Consider the following 14,336-nt stretch of genomic DNA (forward strand, 5'->3'; position numbering starts at 1 on the left):
TAAAATAAATGAGTACCTATATTGGTAATAATTTATCTGAGACTAAACCTTCCTTGTGCAAGTCGAAACGTTGGACTAACGTCATCAATATTCCATAAATCTACCGAATATCAATGTTTGTCATCTTGTACATTCGGCCATTATGTTACTTTTCTTCTCAATTTTATAGGTTTATATTTTGTCTATGGTACAAACCAAACCGTCACGTACACAACCAACATAATAAGTACGTAGTAGGTATGTCCGTACATACATAAATATAAGTGTTCTACTACTATTGTGTGTATTTGTCTTCGTGTCCCTATCCTCTGTTTTTTATTTAGGAATTCTTATGTTTTGTAGTTATAATAAAAATTAGTTTATTTGATAATGAACTGATCGACAATCGAACGAATGTACGTCAAGTATTCCTTGTGACAATGAGCTTAGTATACAAGCAAATTGCATTGTGTAAGGCTTGATTGGCTGTCACGGAATAAATTGCAGCAGCCGAAAAGTGAAAATGTTCGTGGCCGAGTCCGTTATCTTGTGTGATGTATGAGTACGATAACGTAAGAAAGACTGATGAAGAAGAAGAAGATGGAATTCTGAGTTAACTATTTAGGTAAGCATCACGCCACAACATCGTCCATCAATAAATAAAATTCGTCTACCTACAGTTATTTACTTTTATTCTTTTTCATTACCAGCTGGCTGTCTCGCATACCGCGGCACGATGGATCCCTCAATATTTTTGCAATATACGCCCCCGAATGGGCTTCCCCAAGAGTCGAAGTTGGCAACTTATATGGTAGGAAGGTATTTTCTTGAATAAAGTAAAATGTGGAGATCAAAATCTTACAAGAGTAATGTTTCAGAATCGTTCTACGTCGACTCCCACCAGGTCTCTGAACCAAGCATTAGGTAAGCTCAGCTTGGAGTCTTCCCCTACTGCCATCAAAAAGGTAAGTTTCATTATGTATATTATTTTTGGTTTACACGTAAAATATCTTTCTTTCAAAAGGGAGTATTTGACAAATCATTAGTTATTCTTTTTTTAAATTATTTATTTCAACTTTTTTCTATACAAACATTTTTTCAGGTTCTTATTAGTGAATTTGTGCCGGTCAACTATTATAGTCCCACAAACATTCTCCCGGACTCCCCTGAGAGCTCGCCGCCATCCACATTGGCTGCTGTTCCCCCAAACACACAAGTGCATCAGGTATATATTTAATAATTTTCATTTCATCATTCAAGATATATTAGGCAATGTGTATGAATGTTCTTTATGTTCAATAAACTGATTGTAAATAATAAACATCTCTCTTATGTTAACTTAGACTAAGTTACCTTTAATATTAAGAGATAAAATACTTGAATATTAAAAATAAGAATATGTCATGTTCATCTTCCTCTTTATAGCCCAGGTCCATTGTATGTAGAGTCAGAACAGTGCATAAAATTATAATGTTTACATTCACAATTTTTCAATTGCAGTTTTTATGTTCCCAGGAAAATGTAGGAGGTACTACATATTTTTACTCTACCAATTCAGACAGTCTGAGCACATCAGGGGGACTGAATTCTTCATCATCTATTGGTAAGAATATTAACATTAATACTGTTTGTGTTTCAAAGTATTGACTCAATTGTTGCTGAAACTTTGAAACTGCTGTAATTTTTTTATAAATAATATCCACCAATGCTCAAATATTCCATCTCAATTCATAGTGTTATACATGTCTATTACAACATATTTTGTTTGAGGAACACACACACTCATTATTAGGGGAACTAAAAAATCCGCAGGTAAAGCCACATTGTCTGAAGGTACATATAATTCTTTTAAGTTCTTGCCAACTGTAGCAATTTATAAAAACTGATGAATGTGTGTCTTGTAACTAAATTTTCTGCAACTTCACTGCTATTATCATTCTCAGAAACCTTATCCTATTCCCTTACATCATGATTATGTATAAATAATTAGCATACTTTTTCAAAGTAATTCAGTTAAATAAAAAGGAGCCATAACACTTTTTTGAGTTTTGGATTCAACTTGTTGTTTGATTGCAAACCAATAGTCTTACATTGAGGGGAAACAACGATGTTTAACCATTAAGCAATATTATATGGTTTAGGTTTCCCTTCTGAGACAAGACTGTTCTGATTAAGACATAATTAGCTTCATGTTAAAACCTAATTTTGTCACTTCGGTTCTCAGGCTTTTCCCTAGAAAAGCGAGCATCGACACACCGATCTTAGGCTAGGATGATGAAGATATAGAAGGCTATTCCTTCTTTTTCCCAATAATTAAACACACATCTATTCTTATGAAAATAAATATTGATTTTATTTTTTTAGGTGGGGCTGACACATGTCTTGGCGCTGTAGGTCCGAGCGCGGCGGCTTCGCCGTACGCCTCTCAGATCTATGCTGGTACACCGACACACTTGGGACCTGGTCCGATGACTTCTAAACCAGGTAAAGCATGAAGCAATATTATCTATTTCATAGTCATAGTCATCATATTACGTAGTCACGTAAAGGCTATGCGGTCTTCTTGAAGGGTGATGGGAAATCATTAATGCTATTTGTACTTTGGAGAATGGTGTTTGAAACAAAATATCGCATCCTCATTTTAACTGTTTTAAGACTACTTAGCCACGAAATTCCTGTTAGTCCTAGCCTTGGCCACGGTTAAATGACAATTCTTGAAGTATCCTGTGGATGTCCTAGAAGGTGATGAACAAAAGCACTGTCCAATTCTTTTAGCAGTTTGGTTAAGGCATCTTTAAACTATGCCAAATCTTTTCACAGCAAGTTAAATATCACAAACTTGATGTAATTCTGAAGCTTACAGTTGAGAATGAAATCCGGAATATTAGAAACTAGCGACCAGCCCGGTTACGCACGGGTAGCATTTATAGATATAAATCTTCCTTAGATAATTTTCGTTTCAAACATTAAGAAATTTGTCCAAAACTTTCCGAGATTAGCGCATACAAACAAATAGAGAAAATAAGGACTTTATAAAATTAAGTGATTAGGTACTATAAGTTAATAATTTAACCGAATAGTTCTTTTATGAATAGCTCAGCGAACTACCAATGTGGTGCGATGTAAATTGCTTTGTCGGAGAGTCACTTTTATAAATGTTTTTGCGAATGTGTTAGTTTTTAAGCTGACTACTACTAGCCGTATATAGTACCTTTTTATCGCGATCGTTTTGTTATGAATTTGAAGAAACCTTCAGACATTGGTAAGGTTCCCCTTTAAAGATTGCGAAAAACACTTGTGGTTCGCTTCGTATAAAATCTTGACCCAATGCAGGAGCAATTATTTATTATGAAAGTTGTAATTTTATCAAAATCTTGTTTCATCAACGATGAATCTTGTTAATAAGCTTATAAAACTTTTCATTATTTATTGATTTGCAATACTTTTTATGTGGCTCACATGCAAAAGTAATCTTCTAAGGCTTAGTTACTTGATATGTTTTATAAATATAATATTCCGTACAAACTGTTGCTCGCGACTTTGTCCGCATTAAATCTTTATAAATTATAACGTATTCATTTTATTAACTTATTTACCTACTGCAAAGTTTCATGAAACACAGTTCAGTAGTTTTTGCGTGAAAGAGTTACAAACATATTCGCATCCTTACAATCTCTCGCATATATAATTTTAGTAGGAAGTTGGCTTTTTAAGTAAAGGAAAAGGTGTTTGATATATCTATAAACTTTCAGCGTAATCCGTTCAATTTCTCTGAAATCAGCAGCAGAAGGCGGCGGAAGTCCGATTTCAGGAATTCCAGACAAAATTATTTTTACTTTATTTATAAAGAATTTCAGTCATTGTTAAAGTATAACAATAGGACTTGACGCAATAAAAAAAACAGGCTAAGCCGTGGTCAAAAACTAGATACATTTTTATCTACCATGCGGTGCTTGTAGCGAAGATAAAACGTGGTGTGTGCTAGTTTCTCCTCTTCGCCAGCAGATTGTAAAAGCCAATCAAGGGAAAGGGTAATTAACTCGGGATCATCTTCGATGCGATGGGCTACAATCAAGTCAGTAAATAGCAATAGCAGCAATCATTTAGCCATCCTGCTGAACGTGTCCAGTCTTAACGAGACTGTTGGCTCTTGTCTACTTCGTAAGGAATAAAGACGTGATATGTATGTACGCTTTATAAGACAGTACTTAGTTATAATTTATAAGTGACTACTAGCTGTCTAAGTTAGTAATAAGCTATTCAAGGTTTATGCCAAGTCGTGGGACTTGTCAGCATAAAACTGTAATATCAGACAGCAACCGTTACATACCTAATTCGCATTTATAACAAAAGTAAGGATATGATTTAAATCAGTTAAGCCGTGAAAGCATGACAGACTTTTGCAATTATTAAATAAGTTATTGATGGACTTTATGGAATGCATTCAACTGTTCATTATCTTCTGCTACCTAATGACTACGAGTATATAATGACTTCTATGGAAACTGCACGAATTGCGAAGTCGTACTTGTACTTTAAAATAATTGCCTATGCATTATTCCGCTCGGCTCTTACACTGCGTCGACGAAGGTCAAACGATTTAATGAATAAAACGGTATCCAATGCTCGCCGTTTATTGTATTAAGGCTCGTTGAACCATTTATAGACACCGTTGATTGTCGTCGTGCGACTATTGCCTTGAGATTTCCTCTTTAGTGTATGCTTGGATACCTATGCACTCCCTCAATAATTGGTTGGAACTCATCCTTGGTTCAATATTTTATACTTCAAGCTATTGTTTGTTTTGTTGTTGGAACATTTATACTGTCATGTCAATATTATTGCTAAACGCTCTTTGCGAAATTTATGTACGAAAAATACACTTATCAACCTCCTGGCGTTAGTCTCAGCTTCCTCATCTCTTCTGGTGAGCAACAAGGGGTACGTCTTAAAACCGTTATACTGGACGGAGAGTCAGGGTTTACAGGAAGCGACTTCCGACTCACCTCGTCAACCATTGCATAGAACCAAACCTATTTTGTTTCACGGTTACATTTGATTTTGCTTTATAGAGATATTTATACAGTTAGCGTTAAGTAAGGATAATTGAAAATTTCCAGGGGAGCTAATGTTTATTTTATTATATTCCTTGTTGCATTGCATTCATTGCTGTAGGTTACGAAACTCAAGTTTAGATAAAAACGCCTGTAAATTGGTACCTTGTGCTTACATATCTCAAAAAGAGTTTTTCATTGGGCTTTATTTAGTTGGTGCTGGTCTGCCAAACTATGAAAAAATCAATTACTTTTATGTACTATGTTTAACGTAAGAAATGGATAAATACTTGCCACGCCTTTTCTGATTTTCGGTATCAATCTGTACCCTTATTTACTAAACTGTTTGTAGTTTTATGCCTTCACTGGGCTGAGAAATACGTAAAGCAGTAGAACATTTTTATTGTCTATATGAAAATGCAAGCGAAATTTTGTTGTAGACTTTAAGAATAAATGGACAAGGCGCTTGTAAATCTGTTTTGCTAAGCGAATTTAGGATTTTAATTAGTTTCTAATCCCGATATTGTTCAAGTTATCCCTCTCGATAACCTTAATGAAAAAATATTTTATTATCAACATTACATCTTAATTTGAATTGTCTTAAGGTGACGTAATGTGTATTTGTACTCACAATATGTGAGGTCTACTTTATATATAAGTTCCTAGACTCTAAACACCTCTGGCGAAAATGCGCGTAGTTTGTAATTTGACATAATATTACTGCTATACGTGTATGATAATGTAATTATAAAATAATACGTAATGTTTATAGTTTCTAATTACCTTTTCCTTTCTTTCAATGCCTTTAGGTCTGGCCGCCTCGTTCTACATGCCAGAGACAATCAGATCGGAGGTGTACCAGAGAAACGAGGATGTGTTTCTGCAGACCGATCTCCGTCAATATCCAGGTAAGATTTTTAACTCGTTGTGTTCTCGAACTTCGGGTAGGTACTGTGTTGTATGAATATGTATACGTGAAACTTTCAATTCTTCTGGAGAGATGTCACATTTCTATTTCGCTATTCGATCTCAAGATCTAACAACAAGCCTGATTATAACTGCTCTGCCAAGAGGGTGCAACGAAAAATCTGCAATATTTTATTTTGCAGTTGAAATAAACTATATTTGACTCCCGATCCAGGATCATGACCAAGGGTTCATCTCGAGCTTCTCTTCACAAAGTTCAGGATGTAACCGAGTCTAACAAATATCTATAAACAATTTGTTTCGCAGACTTACCAGAGAACGTAGAGATGTACTCGGAACTGACGCCCCTGGAATCGGCCGCGCCCCACACCATGGCTACGTCATTCCGCGCCACGCACCGTCAAAGCGGCGACCATTACGCTTTACGACGTCTACACGCGTATGGCGCCATAGTCACCAAGCGACTCGAGATGTGGAAGCAGATTGACCATCCCAATGTCGTGAAACTACATGATTATTTCACGACTAAGGCTTTTGGCGACCATTGTGAGTAATTTTAGTAGCATTGCATTCAATCTTCTCTACAGAGAGATGTGTTACGAGAAGAACTTGTTCAGAGTTAAGAGAAGATGAATTTTTGGAGATAACAGTTTAATCCGTATAACCGTAAGGTATATTTTTTATAACGTAAGGCAAATCCTTTTTACGGACGACCCCCCAGGTTTTCACGGGAGAGCGTATTACTCCTGGCACCTAATGTGCCAGCCTACCACACTAAAATCAAGCCATGTCTTGATGGAGTTACTTGTGCTCCTCATTTTCAATTTTGTATTAATTGATACGACACTTAAATTCTAACTAGTATAAACCTATTACCAATCGAATCTATTTATTTTTCGAACAGCGATGGTGCTAGTTTACGACTATCATCCCGCGTGCGTGACCCTAATGAACAAGTACCTTGCCGGTGGAGCCACCAACCCGGTGCAAGATGCCAACGGAGCCTTCCACGACCCCTTTTCTTCGGACCCAGACGCCCCACGACCGTACACTCATCAGGTACTTAATAGCCTGGCTACACGTATTGATGAGTGACATAGTGTTTAAGTGAATTTTAACTAAATTATTGTGTGGAAATGATCACTTTATCACATTCACAAGTCGTGTAGTAAGTTAAAAATTAAGTGATTGAATTGCATAATTAAATTCTTCTAGAACCATTAAAGCATCGCGTGACGCAAAAATTTCAATTATTGTAGTCTATATTCCCAATTTGTTGAAATTACAATCTTAATGCGATAGGCTAGCTACCTGTCACTTTTTGAAGCTCAATTCTATTAAGCCAAACAGCTGAACGTGGCCTATCAGTCTTTATAAGATAGAGCAAGGGATATAGACGCGACTGTATGTATGGAAATGTACGGTGCGGAGATAAGACGGGAGACGCTTCGTACAAAAATCTGACTTCTATTCCGAGTTGTTCATGGTCAAAGGCGCAAATCGGGCTCTGCACCAGACTAGTAAGGATGTTACTTGTACTCAAACCAGAAGACTACTTCTCTCTTCTTAAGAGTATATTTACTAGCATAGTTTTTCTAATTTGACCGACTGCGCAGAAAAACGCGATGCTTCGAGCGGTCGCGTGTGGCGCCTTGCTGCCGGAAGCGGTGTTGTGGAGTCTTTTGGTACAACTCACGGCCGCGCTAAGATCCATACACTCAGCCGGCCTCGCTTGCAGGTATTATACATATTTGTATGAGGGTTTTCATAATTTCCCTCATCAGACTCAACTTACAAACCGAAAGACTTACGGTGAGGGAAAACATCGAAAGAAAACCCGTACAAATTGGCAACTGGTTGCGTAAACATCTTCTAATATGGTTTAGGTTCCCCTGTTGCGGAGGTAAGATGAGAGTCGCTTCGTGTAAAAACCTGAGTTTCTCAAACCGGTCATAGTCATAGTGTGGCGACTGACATTCCTCGACAGATAGGTGGAGTCCAAGATGATAGTAAAAAGAGTGTTTTTCCAAAATTTAAGATGTCAGTTTGATGTCGTTGGGTTTGCCATGTATCCAATATTTTCATTGGTCAAACATTTAACACAACTCACCATTTCTCAAATCAGGATTGCCACAATGTATAATTTGACAGAGACAAATGACCTCAAGGTTCAACTTAATTCAATATTCGAGAATATTCGTCGTTGTTTGATGTTTGCCGTTATCCTTTTGCAATAAATTATTCCTTCCTGTTATTTAAAGATGGGTTGGTTTGATCCAATAGGGGTAAGGTTCCCCTTCAAAGGTTGCGGAGGTCAGATGGGAGTCGCTTTGTGTAAAAACCTGACTCATCAAATTCAGTGGCCATAGTCTAAGGCATACACCGGGCTCCTTTACAGAATAGTGAGGTTGCAACCAAGACTAAAGCCAGGAGGAAGAAGAAGAATTTATGGATAGGTTATCTAATGTTAATGCTTTTAGTACTAAGTTTGCATGTTGTAGCTTTGAAGCTTAATAAAGTTTTAAATAAATAAATATTGCGAGCAGAACTCTGGACCCGACTAAAGTGGTGATGAATGGGTGTCGAGTCAGAGTTGCGTGGAGCGGATGCGCGGACGCACTGCATACTAACGCCAATGATGTTCAACAGGTAAACAATTGTATACTACCTTACTTGGTCTTTACTAATAATATTAACATTTTAAATGCCAAAGTTTGTATGTATGTGTGGTTATGATTACTCTTACACACAAATGTTCTAAACAGCTTTAAAAAAATATTTTCAGTTATAATTTGTACATCAAAATTAACATATATATTTATTTTATACTGATCAAAATAACACTTGTGTGGAAATATGTGTTTTAAAAATATAACTTATTTCTTTTTAATTTTAGGTTTACATTGGTACGTAGTTTCAAGTTTGATTTTACCATGAGCTTATATCCAAATCATTTGTATCACTTGATTTCCATAAAATTACACTTCATGATTTGTGTAAATGAAATTTTGACCAGTTTTATTTAAAATCTGCTGAAACCTTGGTTTGTGCACAAGTATAAATAATAAACATTCATCTTTTTTGTATTCGTATAAATAGTATGTACATTTTATAATCGGTAAACAAAGGCAATATGATGTTGTTTTTGTGCAAGCTTACATTATAATTCGTGAATAATATGCCGTCTGCGCAAACCCAGCTTCGGCCAAATAAAATGTATGCACATACATCATTCAGAATATAGCTTTCGAAAAATTAAAACAGCATCGTTGAAATAAAAACTTTTGTTAAAAACATGGACAAGAAAGGTTACAGTAACTTGTGTGACAGTGTTTCAAATTAAATAAAAGCATTTTATTTAATTTAAAACACTGTGGTATGAATATAATATAGTAGAATGGTCTATTTGAGATTTACTGGTCTTCAAAGTTTATCTTAAACGTTTTTTCTACTATATTTTACACAATTCAAGTCACAAATTTGAGGGTTAGCTCTGCTGTATAACTTGCCTGTATGTACAACCATCAGTTTGCTTGTTGTGTGTGATTTTGTCAGGAAATAACTTCTTTACCTATTGTTCATAAGGATACCTGCACGTTCAGGCAGCTGGATGTATCCCATGTTCAGGTCAAAATGGCGTCACTTTGTGTAAAAACCTGATTCACCAATGCAGGATCATGGTCATAGGTGCGCCCCGGGCTCCACTGCAGAGAATTGAGCAAGCAACAAAAACGAACGTCAATAGGATGATCAGAGGGACAAACAACACCAATTTGCATGTGATTGAATCAGCGCCACCTAGTGGTAACGCGATGGCACTAATGCCTATCGATACAAAATTCGCGTTTACTCGATTTAATTCTCATTTATACTCGAGTAAAGCAATTGGCTAAGTATTTTTTATTTTTTTCCAAAGAAAAACTGTATTGAAAACAACTTTTTATTTTTTTAGTGATTAATGGAAATTTACATGCTTAATTTATTTTCGTATTCTTTGCGTGACGTCATGTTCATAGTAGAATAATTGCGTTATTTGTTTTATCATGCTACTCATTGACTTACAAAAGATGTCGCACTGTTTTGCGGAATATGACGTCACGTGGAGGTCGACACAAATCATTTCTTTATCTATAATTTTTCCAAATAACTGTAAATATTAGGGGAACAGCAAGATTTTTTGACATGATTGTGGTGTACCAGGCTCAACAAGAAGACTTGACGGCGCTGGGCAGGCTGGCGTTGGCTCTGGCGTGCCGCACCATACACTGCGACAATCTCTCCGCTTGCATGGACCTCGTTGCGAGAACTTACTCCGCCGATCTCAAGAACCTTATACTGTATGGGTTTTTGTTTTATTTTCTATTGGTGGAAGTCTTTGGAAGGATTTTTAAGTTTGGTATTTGTAACAAACATGTCTTTCTCTTCACACATACAAAATATGGGGTGGGGTGTCAAATTTAGTTGGCGACTGTGGGCTCATGTTTTCATACAAAGTACAACAAAAAAGTTTTATAATAACCTTAACATTTAAAAATATAATATGTGATTTCTCGAAACGGGAGCGAAGATTCGTGCTCGACTGCCACAAGACACCCGAAGATGTCCGGTTATGAATTCCATTTTCTTACATAACTGTTTTTGACATTATTTCATGCAAATCCAATATATCGTATCGTATAGATATGAATGAAAAAGTAATTTGCTTGAAAACTTGAGATAACGTGGGAGACTTCACCAAACCATTAATTTGAAGAAAAAAAATAATAGGAATTTTACGTGAACGGATGAAATTTCGTGTGTTTTACATGATAGCTATGATCTGGTATGTTATTGTACAATTTTCGTATTCTCACTTGATTTCTTTTGTCCCTATGTTTGTATAAAAATGTCTATCTTATATACCCGTATGTAAAAAGATAAACGTAATTTTTTATTTGGCGAAAGTATAAGCTGATAATTTTGAGAAAAAATGTAATCTATGTACTATAGTAGTGATAAGTACTGTTGATTATTCTATCAACATAACGCTTTCTTATAGCATCTCAATTCTGAGATTTATTTGTCAGCTCTTTTTAACTGCGCAGAAAATTCATGCCATGCATTTTCCCTTTAGTTTCAAGTACTGTAATTTCTTTTCTCCTGTTTGACAATCTAGATATTTGTTGTCTACGTCAGCGGCGCGACGGTCGGTCACAGATCTCATGCCTATGATTGGAGCGAGATTTTATACGCAGGTAAATTTATTTTTGTTATATTATTATTATTCCTTTGCCGCAAACGTAGGCATCGCGATTTTTTTCAGCGTCATAGTTATTTTTTTACTTTTTTTCTTGCCATAGGTCCACTGGAAATTTATTGTTGAAAAAGATCCTTTATGTAATTTTCTATTAAACTTACAAAGATAATTTAATTTTAATAAATTATTTCTTTATTTAGGTGGAGGCTCTAGAACGGCGCGCGGACGCATTCGAGGACCAACTCGCCCGCGAAATAGACAACGGGCGATTGTTACGAATTCTCATTAAACTAGGAGTTGTCAACGAGCGTCCCGAGTAAGTTGAACAATACTTTTCTCTCAGCCCTAGTACACCAGTACGCCCGTTGCCAGAGACAAACCCTTTGTAGTACCTAAAACCAGAAATGGACCAACCACAAGGTATAGCAGTTTATCTCTTTCTAAACTAAACCTAACGCTTCATAATCAAAGATATGTGACCGTTATATGTTGAAATTGTCCTTTAATTCCAGACAATAAACCACCCGGCTAAATGTAGCCTTCCAATCTTGTAGCTATCGGTACTGTATACCTCGTCGTATAATTAAATCATTTCTCCCTAGATTGAACATGGACGCGTCTTGGTCGGAGACGGGTGACCGTTACATGTTGAAATTGTTCCGAGACTACTTGTTCCACGCGGTCTCGCCCGACGGTAGGCCCTGGCTCGACCAGGCGCATCTCACGCACTGCCTGAATCAACTCGACACTGGATCGGAAGCTAAGGTAAACACGTCAATTTGCATACATTTTAGACACATCAATTATCATAGAGAGTGAGCCACATATTAAATACGGGTAGCTGAAGACCACGACCCTGGATAAAAGTTCAGTTTTTACACGAAGTGACTCCGATTATTATTATTGTTATTCCCCGAACCTATATAGATCACGGTTACACTTCCAGTTGCCTGAATGTGTTCAAGTTACCTCACGATGTTTTCCCTCACCGTAAGAGTTAGCAATCAAATTAGTATATAACTCAGAAAAGATTCATTGGTATTATAATTGGCCGTGGTAGGAATTGAACCAATGCCGCCCTGTGCATCGCGTTTTAACAGATTTATTGAAATATTTCTAACACAAAATATTGTCGACAGGTGGAGCTAATGTCGCGAGACGAACAAAGCGTACTGGTGGTTTCGTACGCGGAACTGAAACATTGCCTAGAGCAGGCATTCGAAGAGGTGATGCAAGCGGCCGCGTCCCCAACCTAGGCTCTGTCCACCCTGGCGGCCGCTGTAGACGCGTGTATATTTGTCAATTCTGCCGCCTCTAGTTCGATCATTCTACTATTCGGTCCCACAAATTTTAATGACATAATTAATCCTGATTTTGGCACGTAGGATATTTTTTTATGTACGTTATTTGGAATGATTATTTAAGCAATATATTTATATTGCAAATTTTGTCATCAAAATTTGTGGGAACCATTCTAATGTTGCTGTAAGCAGTGGTAAACGCTCAATTAAGATGTTTGCGCGTTTCGTGTGGCTGGTAGGGCATCTTACATTTATATGTTTTGATCATACGATGAGTTGTTATTATATTCACAATTAATCACATAGAACATTTTAAAATGGGCGTAAACAAAAAGATTAATCGTGCATTATAATTGATCAACGATATCAACTTTTCTTATTTATACATATTGCAATTTATTGAGGGGAATGAAAATGAAACAGGAAACATATACGTATCCGTATCAATGTATTTTAAGCCATGATCGTAATTAAATGCCCCCTAAGGATATCAACTGAAAAAAAGTAAAGTGTATGCAATCGCGACTATTAGGTAAAAAAATATTCAAAGTACAAAAAGAGTCTTCTTGTATTTACATTTTTACAATAAAGATAAAACATACAACATACATACAAAATTTCTATCGTTGTTTATTGCTTAGCCTCCTCTACAAAAAGTAAGTAAAGGTGGAAATGAAAATATGTTACGAAAAAGTTAAATAATATGTCAACTGTTGCATACAATTTCGCCAGACGGGGGATAAATACACACATTAAACAGCCCATGTTTGAACAAAAGAGTGTTCCTTATCTATATTGAGCGTGTATTATCTGCTATGAAATTGCGATAGTGTCACTTTCGATAAGACGAATGTAAAGATGTGATTGCAATACAATTTTCAATGAACTTAAGCTTCCAACGCAGCTGGTTTTTTTTTTTAAATTATAAAATGCCGCAGAATTTCACATGTAAATAATTAAAAGAGACTCGATAATTTGCACATGTATAAATCAATGAATCACATCTGATTTTAGTGTCGTAATATTGAAAGTTGAATTTTAGATGATGGTAAATTCACCGATATATATTTTTTAAATAGTAATTATTGGTAGCGTAAATACAAGTTACAATCTCCAATATTTTATTTCTTAATAAACATAAATTTTAAAATAAAGAAAGATAAATCTTTTGATTATACAGAGTTTTTAGTCAACAACATTTGGTTGTATACTTGGGGCTGTTCTTTCAAACAGGTTGCACTTTTGGGCCTATCTTGATGTTTATCTTGTATATTGCAAATAGTGTAAAACTGCGAATAGCTATGTCAATGTCAAAAAGTTATAACTTAAACGTCCTTTTTTAGATTGTGTCTTAAAGAGAGTAAAATTTATCCTGTGATACAGTATTGGAGAGACAAACGATAATTGAATTCATTAGCAATAAGCTACGTGGCCTGCTATATATACAATATGATGCATAAACGATCTTGATTCTTATTTGACTGATTACAAGACTTAATATTAGTTTTGCTGAAAGTGAGCATTTCTAATTCTATTGATTAAGATTTCGAACAAATTTTATTACTATCCTTTTCTGTTTCTATTATTCTTGGGTGAAATAATGTGAGATGGAAGTTTGATGTTTGGGAACTACTGAAAGAGAGCAATAAATTACAATTTTCAAATCTTGTTTATTCTTCCGAACATCATTCTACCACCAATTGTACGGTATTTTACCATTTATATATATGCTCGTTTTTTTTTTCAAATTTGATTTATCGAATTAATTGTTGTAGCAGAAATATAAAAACAATGTTTTAAAGTAATATTATCAAATTTTAAATAGACAAACCAAGTTAT

The 14,336-nt window shown here is 35.7% G+C and overlaps 1 protein-coding gene across 1 annotated transcript; it reads left to right on the forward strand.

The window, feature by feature from the left end:
• The first annotated feature begins 195 nt into the window (after nucleotides 1-195).
• Nucleotides 196-12,805, forward strand: LOC106133857 (PAN2-PAN3 deadenylation complex subunit PAN3). Its single transcript, XM_013333705.2, has 16 exons — nucleotides 196-604; nucleotides 690-790; nucleotides 858-944; nucleotides 1,082-1,204; nucleotides 1,495-1,582; nucleotides 2,344-2,463; nucleotides 5,843-5,941; nucleotides 6,267-6,506; nucleotides 6,865-7,019; nucleotides 7,577-7,698; nucleotides 8,507-8,609; nucleotides 10,161-10,297; nucleotides 11,116-11,194; nucleotides 11,397-11,512; nucleotides 11,799-11,961; nucleotides 12,336-12,805. The coding sequence occupies exons 2-16, from the start codon at nucleotides 716-718 to the stop codon at nucleotides 12,450-12,452; spliced, it is 1,824 nt and encodes a 607-aa protein (XP_013189159.1). The 5' UTR covers nucleotides 196-604; nucleotides 690-715; the 3' UTR covers nucleotides 12,453-12,805.
• The last annotated feature ends 1,531 nt before the right edge of the window (nucleotides 12,806-14,336 follow it).

Source organism: Amyelois transitella, chromosome Z (assembly GCF_032362555.1).
Source record: "Amyelois transitella isolate CPQ chromosome Z, ilAmyTran1.1, whole genome shotgun sequence".
NCBI lineage: Eukaryota > Metazoa > Arthropoda > Insecta > Lepidoptera > Pyralidae > Amyelois > Amyelois transitella.

Excerpts from the sequence above, each read along its gene's own strand:
- LOC106133857 (XM_013333705.2), top strand. The coding sequence starts at position 716 with ATGGATCCCTCAATATTTTTGCAATATACGCCCCCGAATGGGCTTCCC. Across the intron at positions 1,205-1,494 it reads CAAACACACAAGTGCATCAG|GAAAATGTAGGAGGTACTAC; the intron begins GTATATATTTAA and ends TTATGTTCCCAG. Across the intron at positions 8,610-10,160 it reads ACGCCAATGATGTTCAACAG|GCTCAACAAGAAGACTTGAC; the intron begins GTAAACAATTGT and ends GTGGTGTACCAG.